The sequence below is a fragment of the Triturus cristatus genome, chromosome 3_1 (assembly GCF_964204655.1).
Source record: "Triturus cristatus chromosome 3_1, aTriCri1.1, whole genome shotgun sequence".
Taxonomy (NCBI): Eukaryota; Metazoa; Chordata; class Amphibia; order Caudata; family Salamandridae; genus Triturus; species Triturus cristatus.
In genome coordinates this window covers 366636073-366652160 of record NC_140583.1, presented here as the reverse complement: position 1 = coordinate 366652160, position 16088 = coordinate 366636073, and the positions used below count along the sequence as shown (strand labels likewise).

At 47.6% G+C, this 16088-nt stretch overlaps 1 protein-coding gene across 2 annotated transcripts in view; it reads right to left on the bottom strand.

Moving 5' to 3' along the window:
- Positions 1–16088, bottom strand: part of PRTG (protogenin) — a 230503-nt gene that overhangs the window by 107840 nt on the left and 106575 nt on the right. For both annotated transcript variants that reach the window (XM_085644135.1, XM_085644136.1), the window contains 3 exons: positions 3223–3367; positions 769–902; positions 204–341 (listed from right to left, as the gene is read on the bottom strand). In XM_085644135.1, the coding sequence (XP_085500261.1) occupies positions 204–341; positions 769–902; positions 3223–3367 (417 nt within the window). The remainder of the gene's footprint in view (positions 1–203; positions 342–768; positions 903–3222; positions 3368–16088) is intronic.

Below are 16088 nucleotides of genomic sequence, written 5' to 3'. Positions count from 1 at the left end.
CTAATCGAATTCACATGATCTCTCTCACAGTCCTTTTTAAGGGCCAGCAGTTTAGGGTATATTTATTTTAATTTAAGCCTCATTAATCTTAACACACATTAAGGAGATGAAAATAGAGAATCCTGTGCTTCTTAAGTTAATAAACACAGCACATCAAATAGCTTCATCTGCAGTGTGCAATGCCCTTTCGAGAACAGTCATACCTAACCGGCTCCATGATACAATAGGTCTGGGATTTCCTGTGGCCACGCACTCAAGGATGACTGTTTGATGCAGAGTGGCTGTTATATTCTGTGGTCCAGCAAGGATGACTGGCTTCTGGAAAGACTCAGGATCAGACACTATTAAAAAAAGAAAAAAAAGACTTGTAAGAAGCCAGGCCAGGCTGTCAATATCCTCGTTAGATAGGAACCCAAATGTAAAGGGAGTATAAGCAGGTGTGACACAAACTTCCAAGTCCTCTATCACTGCAACGTCAGGGGCATTCAATAAATTACAGAATTACAGAAGCAGATTGCAACAAGAACTGCTACAATTATGCCAATGCTAAGCCCCCCCATGCCTCAATTTGCAGCTGCAATGAGGAAAATAAAGGTACTTCCTATGACTGTCAAGAAAGCGTACTGGTGGTACGTCTGCATGCCCTAAGGAGAGCTGGGCTATTACCACTTATCACGCACCTTAAAATTGGAGCCGCAGCACCCGGCGCTGGGTAACCCTGTCCCTAAATAACTCCCTTATGCTAAGTGCACAATGTATTCTCATTACCTGGAAGGATGGTGAGCGCTGCCTCAACACTTTTTCTTCTATTTGCAATAGTGGTAGCAACACAGCGGTAATTCCCTGCGTCTCTGCGGTCAACACCATGGATCTGGAGAACTCCTCTTGATAAGACCGTTATCCTGTCGGGAAGAAACCCATGTAAATGTTTTACCAGAGGAGGCATATTTAGCCGACACCTGATCGAAAATGTAGATTTTTCAATGCTAACAGAGAGGTAAATAACACTAACAAAAAAGCCTGCATTTTCCAGTAACGTAGGTCCAATCTCAGAAAAAACATGTATCTCAGAAGAAATTCTGTCCTACGTTCTGGTGCATAACAGGCTGCAGTGGTGCAACCTGCTATGAATTTACAATGTTACCACAGTTGAAAGCCGACAAAGCCACCTATGACTCTGAAGCCATATTTTTAACATGTCAAAAGAGTCACATTGTCTTTAAATGGGGCATTAGATTGATATGGAGGTGTACTACAAAAACTGTTCATGGCTTTATTTTCTCATTATTAAAAATTTCACACGCTGCTGAAACGTACATTTTTCTTTTAAAAAGAACATGTTACCAAGAATATTGACAAAACGCTACTGCTTTTCAGAGACACTTGGAAAGTGACTGAGTCAGTTTGAGATTTCATGCTTCGCAGAATCTCGCACCCCTATCGACATTCCCCGGATGAGGGTGAAGTTTGCAAACGGCTGTGCCCCAATTAGTTTTAAGCTCACTGTATTTATTTATTTTTAAGCCTCTTGTAATTTTAATTATAAATAACACGGTCTTATGATCATGAACAGCTGCTGAGAGCACTATTTCAGGTGAAAATTACATATGAACACAAAAACCCAACTACTCAAAACGTATTCCATGGCTTAGCCCAAAAATACTTAACACGGTCCCATTAATGAAAACAGGGTAAAAGTGCCCGTGATGTACAATGCAAAAAAGAAACTAAATAATGAACTATATTGCGGTTACGTTGCAGTACTTCTTTCACTATGATTTAACCATGTGATCGGCTGCACAAAAGCAGCTCGAGGGAATCAAGTTCAGTGTCTCGGTCAGTTATATAAATGGCACACTATAACACCATCTTCCAATGCAGGAAATCATTTATGGGGATACTGTGCATAACTCATCTCTTCTGAATACTGTTATATTGCACTTGGCCTGGCACCTTAAGAAAAGTTGCAGTTTAGGCAAACAGCGCACAGTACTCATTACCCCCATTATTGCAAACCGGAGATTGCAGGCTTAGATCCTCCAAGGCTTTCCCACTAACACCTGCCCTTTGTGAAAATAGGTGTCATATGGAGCTTTCGCCTCCCAGGCACCGGACTCGTTGAGCCACCAATGAATACCAACGGGCAGCCATGTCACCTGGCAGAACAGGACTACACTATCTCAAACTGATGCCACAGTGACAATCCCCTCCATGTCATTTCATTGACGGGCTATGAATGCACATTGACACCAAAAACATTACACAATTACCGAGAGTTTGATAAACAATGGTGCGTGGTGTTCCCTCTGCAAACAATTGGGGAGACATTATTCGCCCTATCAGTCCCTGAATGTTGTGCTGGCCGGCAAAGTCTTGCTTGTGTGAAGCGCACAAGCGACACCACAAACATGCCCCGCGAGAGAAGTAGGTGCTCATGGTTACAGAATCTGCCTCCGACAGGTCGCAGGCCCTGTCGCAGTCTGTGTTCAGTGGGTGACCAATGAGCCATAGACGTGTTTCTGTGGACTGGCCTGGGTGGTGATACGAGAAGTCATGGAACGATACTTTCATCCTTTATGTCCAAGTGTCCTGCAATACCGTCATGGGGTGGTAACAGCACTAAACGTCAGAGGCGCAACTAGAGCCACACTTCAAGGAGGGGAGGGCTACTAAAAATTTCGGGGGGTGGGGGGGCGCGGATACTTCCAGCAATATGCAGAGTGGAGATGCAGGGGCTCTGCATCTGGTGAAAACACAACAAAGCGTCGTTAGCAAGTAAATGGTCTTTTAAAGACCTGTGAAGTACTCGGGTGCGGCTGTGTGCGTGCCCGGGAAGCTGTCTCAGCCCGGGCTGCCACACACGATGGGGGAGGGGGAGGTGTCTGAAGCCCTTTGAGCCCAATGGGCGTTGCGCGCCTGCTAAACGTTCACTTTCAGGAGCATCGTAATTATCAAAAATGATTGTGAGCCAAGACACATCGTTCCCAGTACATTTAATACACAGTAGAGAGCTTTCCCTGTGTTATTTTCACAAATTGTAGTACATTTCTGTAAAAAGTATGGATACAAAGAAGTTGCTGAATTTGGTATGTTTGCCAATCAAATTCTAAACAAGTGCAAGGGAACAAAACGAGTTTGTCTCCAGTTTGTCTGGGGGACTGCTTAGGAAATATTCCCGCGGTATTTCTGAAGGGGTGGGCTAACGATATTTCTGTTACACACCTGTCCATGGCCAGAGGCAAAGTTGTTCGATTCAGTTCCCAGGTGATGATGGCGGGAGGGTTTGCAGTTATTTTGCAAGAAAATCGTGCCACGCCTCCTTCTTGGACTTCGATGGAAACTGGCTGCGTTTCAAACGCGGACATGCCTAGGAAAAAATGGAAATTGCTGCAGTTAAAAATTATGGTTCAGATGCTACTTTTGGAAACAGGATTTATACAACATTTTGTACATACAACTGTCGGAATCAGGTTGAATTTCTTGTCAGACAGACGAGCTAAAAAAAGCAGTACGAGGCATCACCAAGTGATGGTGTTTCATTGTGGTCCGCACATAGACTGACACATTAGTTTATCCTTGTTGCATCGGGAGGCCCTCCATTGAAAGGCTCCTGTAGGGCCTGGGTCTCCACCCACTCAACAAAAGTAGTACCATTACCTCACCTCGCAGAATAGGGCGAACTTCAGAGTGGGTTCGTGTACAAGTACTTACTGTTTTTGACAGAGTGGAGACCACTTGCCCCACCCACAATAACCCAGCAATTAGGAATTTTAAAATAAAAACATCTTCAAAAAGTGTACTTCTTTTTTTAAAGCTACACTGTTAGGTAAAGGAAGAAAGGGCTGTTAGTTTTGTACTAATTCATAATGCAGAAAGCACTATATGGATAATCGGTATCGAGCTATGAGCTACACTGCTTTTATCGCATGAGAATATGTAGGAAACAAAATACTTTGCGTCTATTGCCTGCCGTAAGTCGCAAGGACTACCAGTATGTGACCCTTGATGTAGCGGAGATCAATGCAAATTGTAGTAATGATGCAGTGAATGATTAGTTTAAGGTTTCAAACGGTGAAACCGACCATATAATACAGACTGAAGATATGGACTCCTTGACCAGTCAGATACATCTAATAGATTATCACCATCGATAGAAGCTCCATATTCTGGGCTGGGAAATCAACTGTTGGAGAGTATTATCTCCAAAGTGGAGTACGCTACCATAGCAGCAGCAAAGGAATACATACGTCACACTGCGCATGATCAGAGCACGTCTTTGGGAGCCATGAGTTAAACAGAACTGGAGCATTTAGCAGCTAAAAAAAGGACACTATATAATTATATCACCAAGATCTTCTCACCTTTTGAACACCGTAAAACATGTGATTTTTATGTCCGGCTTAAAAGCGCAGCTGTCTCCATATCTGTTATGACTGTTATAGAGTCTTTCAGATATACATAGAGTGGACTTTGGCTCCTCCCAGATTATTCCTCCCACCTTATTTTGTTTTATGTATCATTTTATCACCTATGGAGTGCTTGCATTACAATGCATGAGGGATATTTTACATATGAAAAGTAAACTGAATCCTCACACGTTTTATTCATACATGTTTTTGTAAAGTGAACAATCCCCCTTGGCATTCGCATAGCCAATAGGTCTTGCTTTTGGGACCTTATAAGTATTTAGCTATGCAGCACAATATCCTTGGTTCAACAACATCAACTGTTGCATGGCTAAACACTTATAAGGTACGAATGGCGAGACCTATTGGCTATGCCAATGCTTGTAATCCGGAGGAGGGTATAGCTCAAAAGTATTGATTTAGGTGAGAACAGGTAGCACTGAGGATAGAAAGATTACTGGTAGGTACGTGTTCATATCAGCCCCTATAGTAAGTGAGTCGGCGTAAGGGAAAACTCGGAGGGCAACATATACATAAGTGTACAAGAAAACGTTGTGTGCTTCTTCATTACTTGCCAAGCGGAGAGCTGATGATCGCTCCAGTTCAATCATACACCCCTAAAAAACAACACCCGTCCTCAGACTGACGGTGATTTTCTCTGTTCCCCAAACAACTAATCCAGCAATCTGTCAAAATAATCACTATCTTCAATTCTTCCTGCAGCCTGGTGCAGTCCCTGTTTCACTAACTGAATGCCCAGACGACAAAGTAAGACCTAGCTACCGACAGGATCCAATCAGTACATTATTCAGTTGCCTATTTCTATGAGTTGCTGGTGACGCCATTCTACTTCTCACAATAGAACACAATATACTTCACCACCAATAGGTATATGGTGACCAAAAACCACAGCAGAGGTTCTCTCGTCCGTTGTTGATCATTTAATGGGTATCATTTGTCCAGGGGGCCAGCCAATCTCATGGTAGAATATACTCTGGCAGTCATCAGAGAGAGGAAGGTACTGCTCATGTGTAAGATGATCAAGAATTGAAGCCTCAAATGTATATCTGAGCCAATCCTAGTACGCTACAAGGTGTTATGAATTGCTGATTGGTTGTGGTGTCTGCGCGTGCATCTGCCCAAGTTGTCGCAGCACTTTTCTGGAGTTTTAGAAGGCGGCTGGTGTCTTGCTGGTCAGCTTGTGTGGGGATAACTTCTTTGGACTGAGTGTGGCAACAGACTGTTTCGTCTGGGGGCAGGTGGCAGACCACGTCACAGGTAAGACTCCACAAGAGGGTGAAACCACTGCCCTTCGGCCACGTAATTCGCTGCCCGCAGCCTTCATGCGCGGTGCCTCCGCCGTCCTTTGCAGGGGCCTGGCATTGCAGTGCTGACTGCGGACAGAGTGCAGCTCCGACTGCAGGCAATCCCCTGGCAGGCTGCCATGCCCAGCACCACGGCTACATCTGGAAACGCTTACGGAGAACTAATGGTACATCCTTGTAGATTGTAGCTTCGCTGCGCCTATCTCTGCGATTCTAGTTTCCTGTTTAATAAAATGCATTTATTTGGTATGAGATTATCAGCCTGCTCGTTTTTCAGCGTGACACGCCGCTCCTTAACTGACATTGCAGCTCATTCCGATGAAAGAGGAAACGAGTTGTAGAAACATGAATTAATGAATGTGTTCACTAACATTTAAATCAATGAACACTACCACATTTACAGAGCCCATCTGAGGCGTTTATAGACCGCGCCGTGGTGCGCCGAGGGGATGGAAGTCTTTATGGAGACAGCTGCTAGACTTCACCTTGGGAGTCTGGCCGAACCGCGGGCTCCAATGGGGAGGGGGCTGGGAGCACGGTCCCTGCATCGGCACGGACGTGTAAAGGTTAAGCTAATTAGAAGGAAAAAAAAGATGTCCCCTGTGCGCACCGCTGCTCGAAAAAGCACGAGCACAAAAGTGGAAGCTAATTAGAAAACAGATGGCCCCTGCGCGCGCCACTGCCCGCTCCCGCAAGGTGGATGCCACCACAAGCACGAGTGTGAGGAAAAGTGCAGACCGATTTCTAAAGGTCATTTCCTAGAGCAGCGCATGTGCGGTGCGCTAGGCTCGATCTAAAAAGATGAGTTTGCTGCACTAAATTCACGATTCTAATGAAACTTGCAATCAATTCACGCCAAGTTTAGCACAAATTCATTGAGCGGTTTTGGCTGTAGGTGTAAGCAAAATTTCCTAAAGAAGCTAAAATGGGAGAATGAAACTTTTTGATTCTTATTAATCAGTGAATTAGCGAAGCAGGTACTGTCCGGTACGGAGTAACTACACTTCTTTAATTTGAAATGGAAAGTACCTGCACTTCTCAGAACTACTGCAATTCATTTCATGGGAAAGTATTAGTACTTGGATTTTTCCAATTTAAAACACTGCCAATAACTATTTTTCCCCTGCAATAGATCTTAATGAAATTAACAAAAACTATCAATCCGCACATTAGCGAATACACTAAGAGAGGCAATTTGAGTGCAAATCCGTCAATGCGGTCAAAAGCTATAGATAAATCCAACACTAGGAATCACAGATTTCAACCCTGCGTGGGTTTGTAAGGGGGAAAATATTGAGTGCAGACTATGTTTGTTTGCTAAAGAATCCTGGTTACATCTCCGGTGCTGTTGCCCCAAACTAAAAAATCGGCACCTGCGCCTCCTTCACCCGCTACTCATCGCAAACGGAGCAAGGACTTTCAGGGAGGCCTCAGCTCTGTGTTTCTCCGGTTCAACTGCAAGTATTTTTCCAGTAAGACTGGGGAAATTCACACACCTAATTAGGACTGCCATAAAGGAGGCACCGCACGGAGAAGTCACTCCTGTCTCATTCGAAAGACCCCATCCACATTGGCATGTCGCGCTTTATAACATGTCGAAAGCAGCAGAGTGGTCTCAGCCAGTCATCATGGAGGCTCATTGCAATATTCATAGCAACAATTATTTTAAATCACTTTTAATGCTACAGTTTCTAATTCTTAATTGTTTTTTTAGAAGTAATTCACAAGAACTCACTGAAATGAATTAAGGGTGACAAGCCAATTATAAAGACAAAGGGACTGAAGGGGCGGGGAGGGAGTAAGGGGCAGAGTGGAATCGTTTTAAACAATTGAATTGTTTTAAACAACCGGTCTCTCTCATACTGTAAGGTTTTAGTGGGGCGTGGCCAAGACTCCAAGCATGGCGGACGTGTGAGCTCGGAGCTCCGTCCCGGCCAGCTAAATATCCTGCAGCTAAAACATCACCGGCTGCCGCAGGGGCACTAAAATGACCCCCCGGCATCCCACACAGGAAGGGAGCTTAGCGGTATCCTGTTGCCATGTAGGTTCTGCTCAGCAACCCGGTACCGGGGAGAGCGCAGCCCGTTGAACTGCGACGCACCTCGGCTGGCCCTTGTTCCCGTCTGCTCTGTGCTCCCTGGGGGAGAAGAGTGCCACCCGGAGTGCCGGCGGGACCGGGGCTGCGACACAGTAGGCGCCGCTCGATCAGAGCCGAGCGTGAGGCATGGAGGTCCAGGCCGTAGGCATGGATTCCCGCTGGAAAGTCCTGGTGAGTGAGACGGTGGCCTACGGGAAGTACTACGGGCGGGGCAGGTGGCCTGCAGGTAGGCCCTGACCCCTGCACTCTACCACGTATCGACCTCTGCCTGGTGCTGCGTTTCGGTCTGGAAGGCCTTGTGGTGTGGCCTGGTGCCCAGGACTTTCGGCACCCACAAACTCTGGGTAACTGCGGTAGGCGGCCGCAGCCTGCTGACCGACCGGAGAGCGGGGGCCTGCCCCATTAACATATTTACCCATGGCGCGCTGCTGAGTGCGGCAGCGTAAGTTTGCAGTGGTACCGAGTGCTCGGCTTTGGCACCTGAGTGCCACTGGGAGCCTGTATGCTGGACAAGGACTGAAGAAGAAGGCGGGGGCACCAAGCCCACTACCAGGAGCCCTCTCCTGTGGCACAGGAGAGAGGTATTGGAGAAACCCCTTGAGGCGATGACTCTCTTCATTCTCACTTGGATAGGGTGCTGGTGGCCATAGCGGACACTAAAAATGCCTTGCAACAAGACATTGGAGCGGTATCTGTGGGTCTGGGACTGCTCCAGGCGGAACACCGGAAGCTGGCAGACAGGGTCTGGGAAACGGAATCAGCGATTAAAGACCTACAGCCTGAACATAAACTACAGGCAACCAAGATGTATGACCTCTCCACCAGGGTGACGATCCTTGAGCGGCGGGCTGAAGATGCGGAAGACCGCAATCGTAGGAATAATGTCCGACTCATAGGGCTGCCAGAAAGGATAGAAGGGTCCAACATGGAGGAATTTCTGGAGAACTGGTTACGTTCCCTAGTACCCCTGGAGCTCCTGTCTAGGTTCTTTGCGCCGGATAGAGCATGTAGGGTTCCGGGCCCCCCACGGCCGGGGATTCCATGGCTACTACATTTTAGTGATAGAGATGTACTTCTCCCGCACTCCTGGCCCGTATTGATCGAGAACAGTAAGGTGTCAATATTCCCGGACTTCAATGCAAAAGTGCAGGCTCAGCGGGCGTCCTTTATTGCAGCCAAAAAAGCACTCGGGGAGAAGGGAATACAGTACTCCCTAATATTCCCTGCCAGGCTGATGATCACTGTTGATGGCAACTCGTACTTCTGCGACACCCCGGAGGAGGTTTGGAACTGTATGGAAGCCTTTTAGCAGGGTGTGCCACCTCCTAAAAAAACACAGCGTACTGAGAGCCGGGACTGCCACCGCGCAGACGGAGACCTAAGCGTAATCACACAGCAGCCCGGGCGAATTAGGCACGCAGCCTCCCAAACTCATCACGATAGACATGCAGCACTACAGGCTGTGACACAAATGCTCTCACCTCTGCACCAAAATGAAACACCAGGGACATCGGTCGCATCGGTGGATGCGTCGGCTGAATCTGGGGACTCTGGAGTCCGATGTCCTGCTACCGAAGCTTACGTCACAATCTGCAGATGATATCGCCTAGCTGTAGTAGGAATCTGGGACACGCTCTGCTCTGGCATACTTATTGGGCCCCCCTGGGCATACACATCTCAGAAGATGGACACGAAGAATCTCACAAAGGGGGCGCCTTAGTCTAGTCTACGGATTTGGTCTCGAATTTGCCTTTTGCAGACAGCAGTTTGTATCCAGTAGAAGGGCTGGGACGCGGCACACCTGCTCCACTTATCTTTTGTATCCACCCCCACCCCACCGAGAATACCGTCACTGAGCTGGTGGCGGCCTTCTGAGAGACGTGATGTTTTCTTATACGTTTGGGCAGCTGACCGTTGTCAGTCCGCTCAAGGGATGGGGAATTTTACAGTTGGGTTTGTTGTGTTGTAGCATGGGGTCCACTGCTGTTGCTGCTGGGGGGGCCTTGGGGCAGGGGAGGGGGGTGGCAAGATAGTCTTGCGTTATGGCTGGGAACGTCAGCTACGCTGAGGATTTTAAGCTCCTGACTTGGAACATCCGAGGTATGGGTTCTCCTTCAAAACGGTATAGCATCCTTAATTACATTAAAGGAGTTGCGCACATCGTGATGCTGCAGGAGACTCATCTTACAGAGGGGGAGGTGGTGCAATTGCAAACGCAGGTGGCGGGGCAATTGTTTGCAACCAAGTTTACAGCATATGCAAGGGGGTGGAGTGCTTATCTGGGTTAGGCATGAGGTCCCGTTTTAGGCATCCCGTAAAATTGATCCTGATGGGAGGTATGTGCTGGTACGGGGCATGCTGAAGGCCAGGGAAGTGACGCTGGAAAGTGTCTATGCACCAAATCAGGACTAAGTTGCCTTCCTGACGCTTCTTTCCAAACCTCTTGCGGGGCTGGCAGAGAGTGACCTGATCCTAGGGGGGGATTTTAACTGTATTTGTGATTTGGGTCCAGACAGGTCCACCCCCCGTTCCCTCCGCTGAGAGATACGACAGCAGCCTCAACAGCTAAGGGCCTGCAAAGATGGATTACGGGGTGGGATCTGTTAGATATCTGGCGGGCCCATAATGCGCAGGAGAGGGAATACTCCTATTACTCCACACTCTACAATTTTCATGCTAGATTAGATAGGTTTCTCTGCTCCGACAGGTTTGCCCCGATGTTGACCAAGGCAGAATATTTGGGGAGATCCATTTCAGATCATAGCCCACTACTGTTGCAATTTGCCCCCACCCCTGAAAGGGCCCCCATGATGCTGTAGAGGCTGGACCCCAAACTCCTGGAGGACGATGGCTTCAGACAAAACACTCTCCGGGGCAATAACGGCTTACTTTGAGACAAACCAGGGGACGGCCAGCTCCACTCTTGTGGAGTGGGACGCTTTTAAGGTGGTGGTCAGGGGGCAATGCATGCCAGGAAAGAGATTAAACGCGAACTTGAATCTCTAGAAACCCAGATATTGTCACTAGATAGGGAAACTGAGGGAGGGACTGACACCCAGACACTTGGCAGCAGTGAAGAGCACTTATAATTCTGCTTGGGGTAGGCGGAGGATATTGGACACCCAAGCTTTACAGGAGCGTCAGCATGTAGAGGGCGGCAGAGCAGGGAGACGTTTGGCATGGTTGATTAGGCCGGAGTGCAGCGGAACCCCGATCCCCAATATCCGAGACTCTGCTGATCAAGTGATTCACTCCCTGAGGGACATCAACGACGTATTTCGGATGTACTCTGAGTGGCTTTACGGAGACCCAGGGGAAGCTCAGAGGGTTAGGACAGTGGCGAATCTGGAGGGCTTGGGTTTGCAGACATTAGATCGCACAGAACAGGAGACCTTGGAGCCAAAAATGGCCTTGCAGGAAATTCGATCTGCCATTAAAGATATGGCGCGGGGGAAGGCGCCGGGACCAGATGGCCTCCCAGCCGCATTTTATGACACCTTCATAGATATCTTGGCCCCGAAATTAGAGCAAATGTATGCTGCAGTGTTTGGAAAAGAACAACTTACACCATCAGTCAGGGAGGCGCTGGTGATTCCATTGCCCAAAACCAAAAAAGAGGTCATGAACACAACAGATTTTAGGCCGTTGTCCATGCTGAACCTTGATTTTAAAATACTCAGCAAGGTGCTGGCAACCCGGCATCTGCCCCCGATGCAGAGATTGATCCACACCAATCAAAATGGATTCATTCCCTCACGATAGACATCTAATACTCTGCGGAGGTTGTACCATGTGTTATACCATCGAGACTTAGCGATGTTCCCAGAGGCAGTAGTAATGGCTGTGGACCTGGAAAAGGCCTTCGATTCTCTGAGGTGGGACTTTCTTTTGGCGGTGATGAAATGTATGGGGTTGGGTCGATGGCTGAAATGGGTCCGCCTATTGTATACGAGTCCGAGGGCCAGAGTACGTACAGGAGGTGTGGTATCGGCTCAGTACCCTATACATAGGGCGACGCGTCAGGGGTGCCCTTTGTCACCATTGCTTTTTGCTCTGGCAATGGAGCCATTGGCGGAACAACTTAGGCAGGAGGGTAGGAACATTGGCCTAATGCTTGAGGAGACGGTGCATATTTTTACATTATATGCAGGCGACATCTTGTGTATTTTTGATGCGCATCCCAGGGGGTCCTGGCAGTGCTGCGCATCCTGGAAGAATTTGCAGAGCTTTCGGAACTACGCGTCAATACCAAAAAGACATGTGTATTCCCATTGCGACCTGACTTTACTAGGCCGTTTGACATCCCAATTGAACTCGAGTGGGCACCGATTAGCTTTAAATACCTAGGAAAACGGGTTTACCACCGGCAACTAGATCTACTGGAGGGGAATTTGGGAGGAGCTTTGAGAGTCCTGCGGTCAAATATGTCCCTTTGGCGCTCACTTAAATTACCAGTTATGGCCCTGGTTGCATTATCTAAGATGGTGGTGCTACCAAGACTTTTGTATTTCTTTGTCAACCTTCCTGTGGTGATTCCAAGGAGCAGGTTTAGGGCCCTGGATACACTGTTGAGGGATTTGTTGTGGGATTGTGGACACAACAGTGTGTCCATGTGGACCCTTATAATGCTGTTGACTCCCGATTTTGAGGCCTATTATTTGGCGGCGCAGCTACAGTGGCTGGCCCGGTGGCTAGAGGGCCGGGGATTGGAGACGTTACAGTTACCGATTCATACAGCTCGGGGAACCCTACTTGCCAGGATGCTCAATCCTCGCCAGAAAATCCAACATACGGGCGTGCTTCTCAAGGTAGCAATGACGTGTTGGGACAGATGTGTGAGGCGGACTCCGGAAGCTCCCTTATACGTGCCAAACCGACCACTCACAGGGATACCGCAAAGGGGAATGGGCCCTTCTCTCACACAAAATCAGTTGCGGGGTTGGGAACAGGCAGGAGTCCAATCGGTCAGAAATTGTTACCAGGATGGGGTGTTGCTCCCGCTGGACGACTTTTTGGAATATCACGGCCTACCGCCAGGGCAGTTTTTAAATTATCATAGAATAAGGAGGGCAATTGCGGCACTGTGGGGGGGTGAAACAGGGGAGCCCGCCACGCATGCAGTGCTCCAAGCAATGGTGACGTTGAGATCTGCAGGACACCTGGTGAAATGGCTGTATCAGGCCATAGTTGAGATTTCGCGGATACTGTTGCTCCAGACACAAGAGTGATGGAAAGGCACATTGGGTAGACCAATAACTGAGAAGGAATGGGGAAGGTTTTAGGCAACCCTAAGAAGGTATCCAGAAATGCAGCCTTTAAACTGGTCCAATTTATTATCCTGCATAGAACTTACCTCACACCGCACAAACTGAATGTTAAGTATAAGAGAGATGATTTGACCTTTGCCAGGTGCTTAATAGTGGACGCCAATTTTGAGCACATGGTGTGGTCATGTCCGGAGCTCTACCGCTTCTGGACCACAGTTGTGGAGACGGTGAGCATGGTTCTAAACTCGTTTTTATAATGGACAGACAAGTGGAGGCTGACAAGTGCTTTTAATACATTACTCAAATTGGGCATTAACGTTCTCTACCATACAGAATGATCTGTGTGTACAAGGGAAATTCTTTATTTTTTGCTGAAAGCCTTTTTTTTAACACTTTTTTTTTTAATTTTTATTTTTGCGTTCATGTCGGAAGTGATAGAGCAAATGCAACTCACCCTCTTTTCCACAAAATATCACTCTGTCTTAGATAACGTTAGTGTTTCCATAGTGGTCTTCCTGGAAGGCAGTTTTCCAAGCTTGATCTGTTGCCACTCTAGTAGGCAGGGTTTTATGGAGAACAACTGACTATGCAAATGAGCCTCATTTAAATTCATTATATGCGCTTTTTTTCTCATGACTATTCCGGCGGGATATCCTGTACCTTTTGTTTTTCTGTGCGCATTTTGATGTACTCCCAAGGGATTTTTTTACGTTTAACGGTTTCATTTTGTTGGTGACGTTGCCTCAAACGTGACATTTTGATCTGCCCGTCACCACGATAATGATGCAGACAGCTGTGGACTCTTGAAAGAGAGCTCTCGCTGCGGTTCTAGGTTAGAATTCAGAGGTGTTCACGAAGTCTGAAGTGTTGCCCGGAGGCGTGTTTATTGGGACTATTTACGAGGCCCAAATCCAAGTGACTGCGGAATAGAGTTGTAGACCTGGCCTTCTTACTAGCGAAACAGAGAATAGCACTGAGGTGGAGAGCAGCAGGGTGCCCATTAATAGTGGACTGGGAATACAACATCACATGTTGGGCTAGAGCAGAGAAGAGGGCATTGCTTCGAGAGGACAGGGTCACGAAACGGCATAAGCCATTAGCAGATCCGTGGGCTGACATACTGAAGGCGTGGGAAGCACGTAATTTAACTGACTCAGACGGACAGAAGGAAAACTCCGAAACTGACATGCCGCGAGAGGCAAGGGATGACTTAGTGCACGCCCAGGTACCGCTAAGTGCTTAAATGACAGAGCAGCCAAGAGGACGAGATGAGAATGGGCCCGCTGGGGGACGGGGATGCCTTGGGTGGTTTCACTAGTCCTTCACCCCCTTTCCCCTCTCCTTCAGCCCCCGCCACCCTCCCAGATCCCCTTCCTTGCCTCCCCACCCCCCCCCCCCCTTCCTCCGGAAGTGTCCGGCTCGCCAGTGGTGGGGCACCCCGCCCCCCCCACCCCACCCCCACGGACAGGAAATGATTTGCAGTGAACTACTTTATGGATAGTGGACCCCTAGTTGCTTTAGTTGCTCTAGTTGAGCCTAAGTTGGGATAGACATCTAAGTTTTTCTAGATGCCTTAAGTTTTTGTTGTACTGGATATTTTCTTACTCCTTTGCATACATGGCTTTATATTGAGACAAATGTGACACGTATAAGGCTTGGTAGGGCAACAGTGAATGTACAGAGGCCAGACTTGGAGACTGCCCACTGAATACCTAGCTACAATGGGCCTATATCACCATAGTCGATAGACAAGGATTGTTTCAGGCTGACGAACTGCTAACTGGAACGCATTCAAATCTGGGGAAGGCTGATTGTATGTTAATTGCTGTTGATTTTCATAATTTGAAGTAGACTGTTTCCGGCCACAGAACCATACGCCAGCTGTTGATCTGGAAATGCATATATCGTTCTGTGATAATTACTATAAATGCCAATAAAAATGATATTTCAAACAAAAAACAACTTTAAGGTTTTAGTTAATTGAATAGTTAATAAATATTAATTATAGGTAAATCAAAAATGTTTTTCCAATGGAAAATAGTTGAGCCATAACCACAGAATGACGCATGGGGTGGGTTGTGTGTGTGTACGTACACAAGTACAAGCCATTATGGAGTCACTGCAGTGTGTGTGTATATATATGATGCAGTGACTCCGTTTGCGATGTAACAGCTGACAGGTGTACATGTACGTATGTATATTGTCACACAAACACTTGCAAGCATACGGTTTGGCTTTAATATGGTAGCGACACGCACAAATAGACTTAATGCATTAGCACATTCAAGCCAGATCTACAAGCTTTGCCAGGGCTGGTAGAAAGGCGGGCTACTCATGCCACTGCCTTTTTATACACAAAGCACCTCGTGATGATGGCGACTACTTCCTCGCTCCTCCCCCAACCCTTAAAACTCAGTTGTTTGAGGGCCTGCCGTGCTCCATAAACTCCGCAAAGCACAATGTGCTCAGAGGCCTGCTCTGTCTTCGCAAACAACCCTGGAGATGGCAATAAAGCCAACTGTTTCCAGAATATTCTCTCGGCCCTCTCCCCTAGGTCATTCTTCCATTTACTGCTAAAAGAGAGAGCCACTGGCATTACTGTACGGGCGATAAAAACACAGCAAGCGACAGAAAGCAAACTGGAGCTGGCAACAAATAACTGCCCAGGTGACAAGGTTTCCAGAGCCCTGCCCGGTACGGTCCATACCAGGTTGATGACATACCTTTCTACATCAACTATTAAGAGCTAAAACTACGTCGCAGAAGGCCTCTCCGGTAGATAATCAACTGTAGACGTTAGTGCACTGGTATTTGACTCTTAAATGATTCACCAACCAAAATTACAATGCGGCGTCAGGAGTCCCCTGACGCTTCCCTCCCGTGAGACGTGCGTCCACCACGTCTCACGTGCGTCCAGCACGTCACACTGGAGGAAAGCGTAGCCGACGGAGGCTCGTGAACACCTCTGAATTCTAACCTAGAACCGCAGCGA